The following is a 14,600-nucleotide window of genomic DNA, read 5'->3' as shown; positions in this document are numbered from 1 at the left end:
TTCGGACGTGAATATATATGATCATGAGTTTTTTTATTATACTTTCTATTTGATGTAGGTCGCGCGAAATCAGGATCGGGTCACAGGGTTGGATCGCTAAGTCGGGTCGCTGAATCCTTCTTTCGTACTACCTGTTGGTGGATCCTAAGAACAAAGCAAACGTGAGACTAGCCAAGTAGCCCTCGACGATGGCTTTCCGATGCTTAAGTTAGAAAGGCGGGGTCAAAAAGATAAAAATAAAATCGAATGAGATCACGAAACGACAGTAAAATGATAGACAAAACGTAATTTGAATAATCATAAATGAGGCTATTTATAACCGTACGGTATCGTCTAGTAGAGCGCCACGTGTTTCTTGAAATGTTGCCACGTCATCATAATCCTAAGGCCTTTATTTATTCACTGATCACAATTGATCAAAAATGGTCAGAATAGTCAACTATGGAGTTTAAATACCTCAAATTAACAGGGATATTTAGGTAATTTAATAAACTCCTTGAACACTATTGTATTTTATGTTCAGCTCAACATATAATAACTACGTTATTATTATTTAAAAGGATATTTTATTAAGTTGTATATAAGTCAGCAACATAAATTACAAGAGAGATAAAGTTGTTAAAAAATGAGCCATTTTCTACAGCTGTGTATTTATAGTTTCTCTGCCGTCCCCACAGTTTGAAATCAGAAATCAGTGTCAGACACAGAGAGAGAGAGAGAGAGAGAGAGAGAGAGATAACAATGGAGAACATAGAGCACAAGATAATACCCGTCAACGGCATCAAAATGCACGTCGCTGAGCTCGGCAAAGGCCCGTTGGTCCTCTTCGTCCACGGCTTCCCCGAGCTCTGGTACTCCTGGCGCCACCAAATGGTATTCTTGGCCGCGCATGGCTACCGTGCGGTGGCGCCCGACATGAGGGGCTACGGTGAAACTACCGGCGCACCCCTCGACGACCCTTCCAAGTTCACCGTTCTCCACTTGGTGGGCGACCTGATCTTACTCCTGGACGCGATTGCGCCGGGTGAAGAGAAGGTTTTCGTTGTGGGGCATGATTGGGGTGCTCTCGTTGCTTGGCACTTGTGCTTGTACAGGCCTGATAGAGTCAAGGCTTTGGTCAATTTGAGTGTTGCTTTTTATCCCAGGAATCCTGAGGTGAATCCCGTGGAGATGTTTCGGGGTCTATACGGGGATGATCACTATATCTGCAGATTTCAGGTAGGAATAACTCGTATTTTAGTAGAATCCTGGATTTTTAGTGTATGTTATGTGTAATCTTGGATAGGAGGGCACTCTTCTGTGGATGCGGAATTGTTTGCCCGAGAATCATGATATTGGTGAAGAGTTTTCTTTAATGATTACTGCTCAAAATTCTTCCAACTTCTTTCTGTGAGTCTAATTCGGCTGAAGGATCTTAGTATGGCTGTTAGGTTCTTGGCTTGAGTTCATGATTTTGAAAGAACATATAGCTTTCAGCTGAATGAGAATGAGGGATTTCAAATCCTTGGCAAAATCATTAGTTGTCCAAGCAGTTGAATTTAAAACTAATGTTTTTTACAAAAGCTTTATACAAATTTCAACCAATGGCAGCCACGACTTCCTCTACTCAAAGACAATGGTTTGTTCTCAAGCTGTGAATTCTTACCTCATCAATTAAGATTCTGGGATTTTGGACCAAAGTTTAGAAAGGAATACTAACCATGCTTGTGTGGTTCTGTTTAAGCAGCCTCACAATATTTCGAACATCTTAAGCATCTCTGTGGCTATAAGATGTTAATGAACAATTTAACGGTTTTGTAACAGAGATATTGCTTTATTTGCAGGAACCTGGTGACATAGAAGCTGAATTTGCAAATATTGGTGTTAAGGAAGTTGTCAAGAATATTTTTGCATTCCGCACTCCTGGTCCATTTTATTTTCCCAAGGGTAAAGGATTTGGCTATTCTCTTGAGAGAGCACCTTGGTTGACAGAAGAGGATCTGGACTATTATGTCAGCACATTCGAACAGACAGGTTTCACTGGAGGAGTGAATTACTATCGCGCGTTTGGCTTGTAAGTGCTCTCCACAGCCTTCGGTTCTTGGAATTTGAATGTTGTTATAATCGTTCTAAATGACCCATTCCCCTTACATCCTTTGTTATTTTCCAAGCTGAATACTGTGTGATGCTTGGATTGACATATTTAATGTTCATTCGTACTTCTCCTGCTGCTGCTAATTGCAGAAACTGGGAATTGAATGCACCCTGGTCTGGGGCTCAAGTAAAAGTGCCAGCAAAGTTTATTGTCGGGGAATTTGACATAACCTATCATGTACCAGGAACCAAAGATCATATACACAAAGGTGGGTTCAAAAAATTTGTGCCGTTGTTGCAGGAAGTCGTAGTGCTGGAAGGTGCTGCTCACTTTATCAATCAAGAAAGACCAGATGAGATCAATGAACACATCTATGCTTTTCTTAAGCAGTTTTAGATGCTTCCTTTTGTAACAACTGGGAGTTTGCTCAAGTGATGGCCATCTATATGTACATGCTCTAAGCAACCAGAATCAGGGGGTGAGGCTTCAACCTGTTTATGAAGCTATATGTATTACTTTTCTGTTAGTATTCATGAATTTTCACGACAGAAGTATAATATATCCAAGTGAAAAATGTGTGCTTATATGTTGTGAAAGGATGTTTTCCAATTTAAGTTGGTTTACGAGATGATAAACTCTAACGATATATCATTTCTGATATGCACACGGGCATCATCGTCCCAGCAAAATAGATGGCCTTACATCTGAGGGTGAAACATTAAGATTCTCATCCCTCCAGAGAAACAGATGGCGCAACATCTGAGGGCAGAACATCTTCATGATGATCAGTGGAAGACCGAGGGGAATTCTTCATGATCTCATCAGCTTCCTCAGTTCCAGATATATGGACTGATCTGAAATTCAACTTCACATATAAATCATACTGAAAACATATTGACAAGGCTCTAAACTTCTTCTACCTTCGTCTTGATGAATTGATTGAATGTTGATTTACAGTTGTAGCAATTGGTACAAGTGAGGACATCTTCTAGTGATTGTGAAATAACTCATGACCAATTCGTCTAACCACATACCTCTGGGAGTTTGAATGCTGGCCTCCAAAGAAGGGTAATGGACAATAACCTGTATATAGTTTCTCGTTTCCAGAACTGTCTCCAGCCAACTGTAGATGTATAGAAACTTTGTAAACTGTATATATATTTCATTTAGCTCATGGAGAAACAATGTAGAAATATGCAGGCAAAAACGAATTTCACTGTGAGAATCAAGGTCAGAAGAGTACGAACATCAAAAACCAACTTACATTTTGTTTGGGGGAACCTTCACATTTGGATAGCTGAATATCCTGGGCCTTCCGCCTCTTCTTTTCGTGGACGAGAACAGCAGCACATTTGCATACGAAAAACAAAAGAAGCAGACCAAGAGAAAACACCGCAATGGATTCAATCACGATTGCTGATCCTAACGCTGCAACCATGCAATAAAAGGCTGGTATAAAATTTCATGTAATTTTTACCTTTGAGCATAAAAGTAGGCCAGCATCAGCATGTTAGGTCAGAAGAATCAATTCTTGTGAGTAAACCAAACATCATCAATCGTACAACTAACTCATATGATTTAGGAGTTTATGGGCTCATTTGAGTAACTGAATTTGTGTTTCATTCTTGATTGCTATGAGGAGAAAAAATGTTTTGAAATTTTTAAAGCAAGGAGTATAGCTAACAGTCTTACCATGAGCTGCCAATGAACCCATGGGCCTGTGTCTGATCAGATTTACTGTGGACTCAGCAAATAGACACATCGACATCATCTCAGCACAGTTCGGGTAGCATCCATGGTTTGCAAGGTCGTTTACCATCACAGTCAAAACAGCACCATGTTCACCTTCCTGGAATTTTTTTAGGAACTAAGAGTCTGATTATGTAACAGTAAGTGTTGATTACGCAAAAACGAAAACCCATGATCAAAACGTTTCGATGGAAGAATGAGAGCATGTGGAACAAAGATAGGACAGAAACCTTTCCACTGTCTCAGAAAGTATAGTATGATTAGAAAATGGTTCCAGCGGACTCACATGATATGATAGATGCTCCATGATACTGTTGCAGTCATCAATGGTACCCCGGAACCTGATACCTTTTGCTTTCACCACGAAATGCTTTGAGATGGTAACGAACGTCTGAAGAGGTTGCCACTGATAACTAGTTTTCAACTTTAGTTCAGTTGAACCAATGAGCACTGCAGGAAGGCTTGTCGATAAAAGTCCAGCACTGACCTCTATGGAGAACATAATCAAAAAGCTAGACCTATTACCTGAACACCACATTAGCTGAAAATCAGGTTTCTTTTTTTTTTTTTTCCTCAACAAAATGATGATATCATCATAGCTTTCAGAAAGAGTCAATGGGCACTCAAATTTCAAGAATTCGACTTATTATCATCTGGGCTCCAGAAAATAGCTCTTGCCCGTTAATCTTCAGAGATAGTAATGTCTCAGCTGTTTGCAGTATTACCAGGAAAATTCAGAAGATCTGGATCTCCAATGAAGTCAATCTTGTCTCTTCGTTCACCAAAGATGACTACCCCATCACTCATACGATCCAGGATAACAAATGAGGGAATGTTTATGACAGGAGGATCATTGATAGGCTGCACATAGATAGGAACATCTATATCATTCCTCCCATTCCTGTTTATGGTAGAAACTCGGATCGTATCACCACCATAGAAATTCTCATTTCTATGTCAAAGCCAAGCAAATAACATTCGTTAGCAAATTACCTGTAATCACTTATTATTCTGTTAACGCTATAAAATTTAGATATCAGAAGAGGCAAGTGCATACCCAAAGTATTGAATGGACTGAAGGGCAAAGTTGACTGCATCTAAAGAGCCTACCAAAGTTAATTCACTGGCTGTTCCAGCCTCTTTGTGAACATAAAGTTCACTCCGCCTTGGCTGCCAAAATTGCATTTGTGTGGGAGATAGTAACACAGTCCCAGATAGGGAACTGAGAGTAACAGTGATGTTTTCAGCTAAAGCAGAGTAGACAATCTCAAATCCAGAGAATCCACTGCATGAATAACAAAAATGGCTGTCATTCAGTCATAATTCATCTTTCTCATTCTGAAGAAGAGAAAAAGATCAAGTAAAAGTAGCATTTAACCCGAATGTGGGACTAACTACATCTTCTGTAGCTTGCAAGTTACTTGGAAGAGAAACAAACTGAGGTGGCCTGCAGAGGATAAGTAGGTGCACAGAACCAGAAGCACGGTTCTCGTTTATGTCAGCCATCGTGTACAGAAAAGAATCATTACCATAAAACCCTTTGTATGGTGTATATCTAAAGAGGTTGCCGTGCTGTAGAAGTGAACCATGACCTGGCTGCCAAGGACGATATATCAAGTGAGTTTTCAAAAAAATATCATTTAATTGTCTAATAATTTGAATCAATACTAGTCATAGAGCAAAAGCATGTTTAATTTCTAAAGCTTTAGGATTTTCAGAAAAGTGAATGCTGTTACATCCTCTTCAAAAATGTCTAGAACTTACCTTTGAGTACTCAAGAATACTTGCATTACCCCCAGCAAAATAATCGTTTTCAAGAACATTGAAAGGAATCGATTCATCCTCCCACACTGAAACTGTATCGTTGTAGGCTTTGGGGAAATACTCACCTGAAACACATTCATTTAATCAGGTAGATAATCATATGCCATGTAAAATTCCAAAAATATTCAGTTGACATAATGTATCATTATAGACTTACTGTTGTACACATTCACACCAAAAGGGCACGGTATGAATCGCTCTCCATTATATGAAGCACATATCTCATAGGTGCCAACATCTTTCGCTAGGTAGCTACCGCTATAAGTTCCATCATTCTCATCAGAGAACATCCACATCAAAGAAGCAGATTTATTGAGCGAAGCGATCTCTAATGTCAATTTTGACTGTTGCAGCAGAACAGGATTGTAATATGAATCCACTAGTTGTACAACAATTTCATTTTTAATCAGCTTCGGGACTTTCTCTGCAAATTTCACAACCCCTGAGAGCGATACATTAACAGCTCCTGCAGCCAATCAAAGAACCTATCAAGAATTCTTCAAATGAAGCATCCAATCCCTCCGATGAAATGCAAATACTCGCTATAAACTTCAACGGTACCTGGGCTGACTTCTTTTTTAAATGGATGGCCACCATTCAATGGAATATTTCCACAAAACACACGGATTTCGTATGTACCACTCTTTTCAGGTTTATAAATGACAGCAAAGTCACTAGACTTGTGATTCCGTTTTCCAGCAGACTGCAACAAAGACCATCTATGATCAGCAGGCCTGTAATCTCTAATCTATCATATGATATCAATGAGAAATGTAGATACTTGCAGTGTTCTTTGGGTCCACCGCTGGAGCGGAAGCAATTTGCACAGGATCAATTAGCCCATAATTTAATCTTCCTGAGGAAAAGCTTCCTGGTGGAAAGATGAATGCTTCCATTAATATAATAACGAAAGAAGATGCTCAGAGGAAACTAGTTAATTTTTACCATTGATAGCCCCCCTTATCCGTATGCTTGGATGTATAATCTCGGAATCAGATTCTTGAAAAATTTGAACTTTAAGGTTTTCTAAATCAACTGGAGATGGATATAAATAAGAGTCCTTCAGGAAGACGGAGAATGTTGCAATATCACCAGCGACGGAATTGTTAAGACCTGATCCATTGACAATACTGTTTGCCCCATCACAATAACCTGTTGAATCAGCCTAAACATCAAGCTGTAAACTTAAATTTCACACCATTTTCTTTCGTTATCAGACCAAAATGGGAATTGTTACTCCTACAGAGCTATCTACGATTAACCATGAACACAGAAATCTAATGAACATTATGTGGCATTCCATTTAATGATAATTGACTGGATGCGAAGTAAATGTTTTCAGAAAATATAAAATTACTGTTAGCATTAACATTTGCGTCTTACAAAAACTTGGAAATGGGAAGGATAAACATAAGCAGTACCAGGAGAACTAGAAGGGCAGAACGGGGTACCTATATATACAGTGAAATCATGTGGCATGTTGGAGATAAGGGTGTTCTTCTCCTTATCAGATATCATGAGCATGAAGTTTCCAGGCTCGTATAGGCTGAAGGAAAATGATTGGATACCCGGACTGATATCTTTGAAGAGTAGATCAGCCACTGGCATAGACAAATTGGTTCCCTTCTCAATAACCTCAATGTCAAATGCATACAATCCTGAAACCAGGTTGCCATATTGATCATGCTGGTGTATGAAACCTTCCATCATGGTAAATAATTGGAAGTACTTAGTTTCTGTATTCCATTGAGCTTTGCAACTGTGGGCATCCAGCTTTCCTGTAGAACATTATGGAATTTATTTAAACGGGTCCAAGACATCTCATCAGTCAATCAGTAGCATAACTACTTCTGTTGAGTACAAAAACTATTCACTTCCATTTCATTACTGAATTTGACCTGTATCAAATCAACATGTTTTTAGTGGCACATAGACCTTTTATCTCCTGAGCAAACATCGTAAAATAATGATATCTAATAATTCTTACTGGTAAAATCGGACCAGACAGAGAGTACTTTAACTAATAAGTCTCACATGAATCACCTGGATTCACCTTGAACGGCAGCGGAGGGTCATTCAATGTTTGGTTTTCAACTTGTACATGAAGTAGCAGTCTTCCAGCAGTGGCTGCAACAAACCCAATGCAGATATAACCTTGCTGATTCCATCCTTTTTGGGTAATATTAAGAATATTTGTGGGCAAACCATTTAAGGTTGACGCAAACAGTGTAAAATTATAAGGTATTTGTCCTTCACTGGCTGAAGAGACATTATTTCCAAATGCATCTTTTGGAAGGATCAATAGTTCAGCCTCTGTCCCAGCTATAAACTCGTCCAGTCCATCTAGCCATGACAAGATTCCAGCTGCTGGATACATTCGACCTACACATTTATGTAATCAGAAGGGAACTAAAAATGCTTTCTCCCTTTCTTTTTCATGAAACAGAGTTAACTAATATGCTGATGAAACATGTAACAGCCAAATAAAGCCATTATGTAGTAAGATGATGAGTGATAACTAACAGGAACACTTTAAAAACAAGTACTATTTCTTCCGAAAACGAAAACAAAAACTTCCCACATTAACAAAAGCACTCTCACAAGAACAAATCACTAGATAAGAAGAAATTATCAGTTGGTTAGAAACAAACAAAAACAAAAAAGAATCAGAACCTGGGTTCACCCCGAAGTGCAATGACGAATCCAAGACGTGGAAATGCTGATCAGTGATAAGCACATTGAACAAGCCAACCATTATGGGAATAAAACTAATACTCCAATTCTCAGTGCCACCATCAACATGCAAAGTAACCCCGGTTACGAAACTGCTATTTCCCATCTTATCATTCACTGTGATGTTTGGCTTAAAAGGAAACTCATACTTTCCACTTTCATAATTCCCAAGAACTCTCACGTTTATGGTTGCAGTCGCACCTGCCACGAAGGTATCATTGTCATTCAGCCAACTGAATGCAAAAGCAGGCAGTGGCACATTATCTGCAGGAAACAGAGAAGTTCTAAGAAATATAATCATAATCTAACACAGAAATCTTTATATACAAATGGAGTTTTTGAGAATGTACCTGATCTTGCAGGTTGAGGATTGAGAGAGAATGTGAAGAATGTTAAGAGAGTAAAGAGTACTAGTTCTTGGGACGCCATTGTTGAAATGATCTGGTGAGTTTCTTCAAGGGGGTTGGATAAGTTTCTCAGTTTTCTTGCTTTGTTTCTTTTTATGAGGAAAACTAGGATCAAAAGACTGAAGCGGGAGAAGTTTGATTAGTTTATGGCAGAAATGGCAGTTAGATATGGTTCCAAGTCCCATTTTTGCAGTTACCTCCGAGAATTGTACAAAAAAACGTCTTATTTGATGAAATATCCAAAGCAAATGCGCATAGAAAATCTGCATCTTTGATGCGTATAGAAACATTTCAGCCTTGTTCTTTTACTTTGTTTGGTTTAAGAATTTCAGTAAGGAAATGAAAATCTTAAGATAAAAAGAAAAGAAAAAGGAAGTGTCTTTATTTTCAAGATCAATTCTTGATTACTTCTCTTAAAACCAAAAAGAAAAAAGAAATCTTTGCTATTTTTTTGTTAGTTATGTAATATTTTTCATATAGTTGATTATGACCTTGTTGCTTGAATCATTGTTCCTCATATTTATTTAACTTGTAAAACTTTGACAAATTAAAAATATTATTACACATATGATATATTGATATTAATATTGTAAAGTATTATTTAGTATATCATTAATATTAGATGTCTACTTGGAGCAGGTCTCATGTATGTATGTATAGTATAATAGTAACCCTGAGGCTGGATTATGGTGCGCCGCTCCTTTTCTCTTCAAAAGATTTCCCCTTTCTTCTCCCTGCAGAGCCCTCTCCCTCTCACATACACCTCCCGCACTCTTTAACAGTGGCAGACAGAGAGATTCGCTTCCACTCAGTCTTTTTTGTTAGGCCCTTCTTTTCTGCCCACGCGAGTGTGTGTGTATAGATAGAAATCCACAAGAAGAATTTCCGAATTGCTGAGAGTGAGCGTTTTCAAGCGAGTTCCTACTTTTCTTTTTTCTCTGTGAAAGAAATATGGCAACAAGGGCAGCTCTGAAATTCGCTAGAGAATGCTCTGTGTACAGGAAGGCGAAATCCAATAATCTTCCCACTCGTTGTTTTTCGACAGCTTCTACTAATACTCACACTCCACAGCCTCCGAGTCCCAAGAAAGTCCCTCATTCTTCCAAAAAGGTAATCTTGTTTTTCTGGTAATCTCTTGCTTTCTTCTGTAAATGTAGCTTTTGACATGAAAAATGCAATCTTTTTTATGTAATATCGAAAAAGTGCCTCATTTCCAAAGAAAAAGGTGATCTCGTAGTTTGATTATGTCTTACTAGCTTGTGTAAATATAGCTTTTACCATGAAAATTCGATGTTTTGGAAGAATGGTTTGTGTAGGGGCGGCTAAAATGAGTCTGCTGTTCCATTAAAAGAATAGTTCGTCTTTTTTTCCCTCCAGACGCTTAAGTTTCGCTCTTAAACTGCAGGGTAGGTTGTTTACAGGAGCTGCTATAGGTCTACTCATAGGTGGAGGTGCGTATGCAAGTACTGTGGATGAAGCAACTTTCTGGTATTCATATTGATCTTTGTTAAGATGTGTTTTGGTTGTATTGTTCTAATGTTTGGAGCAGATACAACAGCGTTTTTATATGTCTGGTAATGTGTCAATCTTGTGTATTGCTTTCAGTGAGACTTTTTATGTCACTTTCTCTATCAGGAATTCTTTTAAGGATTCATTGAAGAGTGTTTGGAAGGGAAGTCATAAGGAAGGTTGATAAACTACACCAGCTGAAGAATGAAGTCTAGACACAGCAATGCATTTCTTTGTTGTTATAATGAGATCATTCTTGAAGTAGGAGGATATGTTAAAGTGGAGACTGGATATTTGTTTTTGGATTACTTTCTATAAAACTTAATGTTCAGTCACTAACGAGATTGTTGGAAAAGATAAATCATAAATGCTGCTGTGGTATTTTCTACCAAATATTTTATGCTTTAAGCTCTTCATGTAGAAGCGCCACAATGCCGTTTAAACAAACTCGAGTTTGGGGAAATGCCTTAAAATGGAGGGCCAGATATGCAAGTCGCTAATCCAAAGATTAAAAACTTTGATTTGCCCATTGACAATCCTAAAATATGTACCTAGTGTTATGGAGTTGTAAACTGCATGTTGGTTGGATACAAAATGAAATTTTATTTATGCATATCAATATTGTTAAGCTTACAGGGTCAGAGAGTGTAAATGCTTTCATACTTGGCTTAAAGTTCAAGTTTTTGCTGTACTTCAATTTTTTCGGGGGTGAAAAGAATGGCTGATTCTACCTATCTTGGATCATGCAGTGGCTGGCTTTTCTCAGCTACAAAACTGGTCAATCCTTTCTTTGCCTTTCTGGACCCAGAGGTTGCCCACCGATTAGCCGTCTCTGCTGCTGCTCGAGGATGGGTTCCGATCGAGAAGAGGCAAGATCCACCAATATTGGAACTTGAAGTCTGGGGGAGGAGGTTCTCCAATCCAATTGGTCTTGCTGCTGGTTTTGACAAAAATGCAGAGGCTGTCGAAGGTTTACTCGGTTTAGGTTTTGGCTTTGTGGAGGTTGGATCAGTCACTCCGGTTCCACAGGATGGTAATCCAAAGCCTCGAATATTCAGATTGCGAAATGAAGGGTAGGACTGCATGTCTGGAACTGATTTCTTCAAGTCTAAAAGCACATTTATTATATTCTATTCCTGTGGCATTACGTGTATTGTTACTTAATCTATAAAGTGCCACTCTCTTAAATGAGACTCTAAGCTTTAAATTGCTTGAATTTGTGGCAGTGCTATCATTAATAGGTGTGGCTTCAATAGTGAAGGAATTGTTGTTGTTGCAAAGCGGTTGGGTGCACAACATGGTAAAAGAAAGTTAGAAACATCAAGCACTTTATCTCCAGCTGTAGATGATGCCGTACATGGAGGGAAAGCTGGTCCTGGAATACTTGGGGTTAACCTTGGGAAGAATAAGACCAGTGAAGATGCTGCAGCTGACTATGTACAAGGAGTTCATACATTATCACAATATGCTGATTATTTGGTATATGATTTATACGATCCATGTCAGTTCATATTCACCATCTCTCTCATGGCACAATTGACCCTATCCTGAGTATGTAATTCTTCTCTTGATGTTTAAGAAGTGTTGATTCTAATCATCCACATATCATGGGATCTGTCAAAGTTCACAAGGTAAATTTGTTATTAACTAGAACATGGAAATACAATTTCAAATCAGTTAAAATAAAAAAAAAAAAAGCTAGATCCACAAAGATAAAGCTGTTGAATTTTGAAGAAACCAGTTCCACTTAATTGGCAGTAGGAACTTCATCAGTCGTAGGAGTTGAGTATCAATGGATGGGATTGATGTTAAAACTTAGTAAGTGTGCATTGGAAACTGAAAGAAACTTGAAATGAATTTTGTGCTAAGTGTGCCCTATACTACCTTCAAATATTCATTCACTGCAGGTTTACTGGTTGTGCTGATGTAAGAGATCCATGGTTAACTGGTATTTGTAAAGAATAATGGATTAATGTGTTGGCTGTAGCAATAAGCACCATCCGGAATCGTCTATATGCTCTGGCATTCTACTATAGGGAGGGGAGGAGGGTGGAAGCAAGCAATAAAACTGATGCAATATGTTTGTATTCTCAAATTTCTTATTCTTAATTTAATTTTCTCTTGGAGGGTGTATTCATAGAGTCCTCAAATATATATTTGAAATACTTCTTGAGTACAACATCTCCTTCTCGTTTCCTGTTTATTACCCATCAGATCTGTTTTCCATGTATCACTTTTTGCCCACTTCCAGTAATTCATGGCTTGGTAATGAATTTTTCCTTGGGAATATAATAGGATTATTCTTGATGTTAAATGTAATGGTGCTGTGATTGACATTCTGGCTGGTAGATCTTTGTGTTTTTTTATGCCATTTCTGATTTCACTTTTATCTTTCTTAATATCATATATCCATCGTCAATCTTTCAAAATCACTGTTGGACAGCTATCTGCTGATCTTGTAATGCATAGGAATCATCTTGTAGGTTATCAATATTTCGTCTCCAAATACTCCTGGACTGCGACAGCTTCAGGGGAGGAAACAATTGAAAGACCTTGTTAAGAAGGTACAGATATTACTTATGTAAATTCAATTGATCTATATACATTAGAGACTGAGTTGCTGATTAAGTAGGGATTTGACTTTAATGTTTTAATTTTTTAAGGTACAAGCTGCTCGTGATGAAATGCAATGGGGTGAAGAAGGACCACCGCCTCTGCTTGTGAAAATTGCTCCAGACTTGTCCAAACAGGATCTTGAAGATATCGCAGCGGTATGCGATTAACTATGTTCTGTTTGACCTTCTGTATAACAGGCCCTTAAATTCTCTCAGTTTTGCTCTCTGCATTGCAGGTTGCTCTTGCCCTTCGAGTAGACGGCTTGGTATGTTTTTCCTTACCCTCTAAAGTTCTTCTGCCTTTTCTTTTCTCACTGTCTGTAATATCTGCTCAATGCGCACAATTGTAGTTCTCAGAGCTTCTTGTCAACTTAAAAGACGGCTCATCTTCCAACAGCCGAGTTTTTATTTCTCTTTAGTGTGATTGTCGACATAGAGGTCATACTGTTAGATATTGAATTAATATGTTCTTGACAGAATATTCCTGAATATTCTTGTCTGGACCTTTGAACTTGAGGAAACTGGTCTGTGGTTGTTTCACTCAAATGGTCAAAGGTTTTATAACATTACATTTCACATACATCTTAAAACAGTTAGGTGGATGCGGTGGTGCTCAATGGAATGCTTTTCTAGTCAATTACTTGTTATCCTCCTATTGAGTGCGTCATTGTTTGTCTATAAGATGATGGTAAGAACCTGGCATGCTTGACCAGCTTCTGTTTTTGCATGTAGATCATATCAAATACTACTATTCAAAGACCGGATCCTGTAAGTATAAACCCTGTTGCTGAAGAAACTGGTGGCTTGAGTGGGAAACCCCTCTTTAATTTGTCCACAAATATACTCAAGGACATGTATGTTCTTACAAAGGTAATCAAGTTTCAAAATACTACCGTACAGCATCATTTACTGATAGTTTGGTTAACTTTAATCAACTTATAGATTTAGTTTCTTGCTTGCATTTCATGGATTCGACTCATGCATCTTGTGTAACTTATCACAGGGAAGGATTCCTTTGATTGGCTGCGGAGGTGTTAGTAGGTAACACATCCTTCTTGAGCTTATGATATAATCTCATTCTTGCTTTTTGATCCCAAGTTCTGTTGTATCTTGAGATCATATTAAACCAATAAATTGTCAGTGGTGAAGATGCATACAAGAAAATACGAGCAGGTGCAACTCTTGTTCAGCTGTATACTGCATTCGCGTATGGAGGTCCTGCACTTATACCTGAGATAAAGGTACTACCTTGTTTCGTGAGTACTATATAAGGTTTTTTTCTTTATCTATTCCCTCCTAAGAAAGAAGAAAGAGTGGTTACTATACTTGCCTCTCTTTGATGTCCTCTATTCCTTTTTATAGGCTGAACTTGCTCAGTGCTTAGAGAGGGATGGTTACAAGTCAATATACGAGGCAGTTGGAGCAGACTGTAGGTAGCCTGAAAATTTATATTCTTTCATCTTTGGTCGGAAAATCCAATTTTTACCACATTGTACACAGGCCACCAGGGAGATATCCCCTCCAAGAATTTTGTGAAACTGGAGTTGTCTGCCATTGATATATATATCTTTCATCTTTGGTCGGAAATTCCTTTTTTTTTCAAATTTGAGAGTTAAAATTTGTTTGGGTTGTCAACAGAGAGCAAAACTTTGACAGGCTTGCGATTCGTATTGAATGCCAAAAGTATAA

At 38.2% G+C, this 14,600-nt stretch overlaps 3 protein-coding genes across 3 annotated transcripts; 2 read left to right on the top strand and 1 right to left on the bottom strand.

The window, feature by feature from the left end:
- On the top strand, positions 649–2,658 carry LOC105171546 (epoxide hydrolase A-like). Its single transcript, XM_011092697.2, has 3 exons — positions 649–1,218; positions 1,824–2,053; positions 2,224–2,658. The coding sequence occupies exons 1-3, from the start codon at positions 742–744 to the stop codon at positions 2,468–2,470; spliced, it is 954 nt and encodes a 317-aa protein (XP_011090999.1). The 5' UTR covers positions 649–741; the 3' UTR covers positions 2,471–2,658.
- Positions 2,479–8,417, bottom strand: LOC105171599 (protein GAMETE EXPRESSED 2). The gene is made up of 16 exons (XM_011092760.1): positions 8,321–8,417; positions 7,691–8,029; positions 7,099–7,425; positions 6,593–6,799; positions 6,433–6,518; positions 6,209–6,350; positions 5,805–6,113; positions 5,588–5,712; positions 5,202–5,419; positions 4,881–5,108; positions 4,549–4,775; positions 4,110–4,348; positions 3,767–3,923; positions 3,339–3,502; positions 3,109–3,197; positions 2,479–2,928 (listed from the first exon to the last, which is right to left on the bottom strand). The coding sequence occupies exons 1-16, from the start codon at positions 8,400–8,402 to the stop codon at positions 2,802–2,804; spliced, it is 3,066 nt and encodes a 1,021-aa protein (XP_011091062.1). The 5' UTR covers positions 8,403–8,417; the 3' UTR covers positions 2,479–2,801.
- LOC105171545 (dihydroorotate dehydrogenase (quinone), mitochondrial) lies at positions 9,451–14,594 on the top strand. The gene is made up of 11 exons (XM_011092696.2): positions 9,451–9,897; positions 10,193–10,275; positions 11,046–11,369; positions 11,523–11,775; positions 12,780–12,860; positions 12,960–13,067; positions 13,148–13,177; positions 13,644–13,781; positions 13,915–13,952; positions 14,053–14,152; positions 14,274–14,594. Exons 1-11 carry the CDS (start codon positions 9,739–9,741, stop codon positions 14,346–14,348), a joined length of 1,389 nt encoding a protein of 462 aa, XP_011090998.1. The 5' UTR covers positions 9,451–9,738; the 3' UTR covers positions 14,349–14,594.

Source organism: Sesamum indicum, linkage group LG10, assembly GCF_000512975.1.
Source record: "Sesamum indicum cultivar Zhongzhi No. 13 linkage group LG10, S_indicum_v1.0, whole genome shotgun sequence".
In the NCBI taxonomy this organism is placed as follows: domain Eukaryota; kingdom Viridiplantae; phylum Streptophyta; class Magnoliopsida; order Lamiales; family Pedaliaceae; genus Sesamum; species Sesamum indicum.
This window is presented reverse-complemented; position numbering and strand designations above follow the sequence as displayed.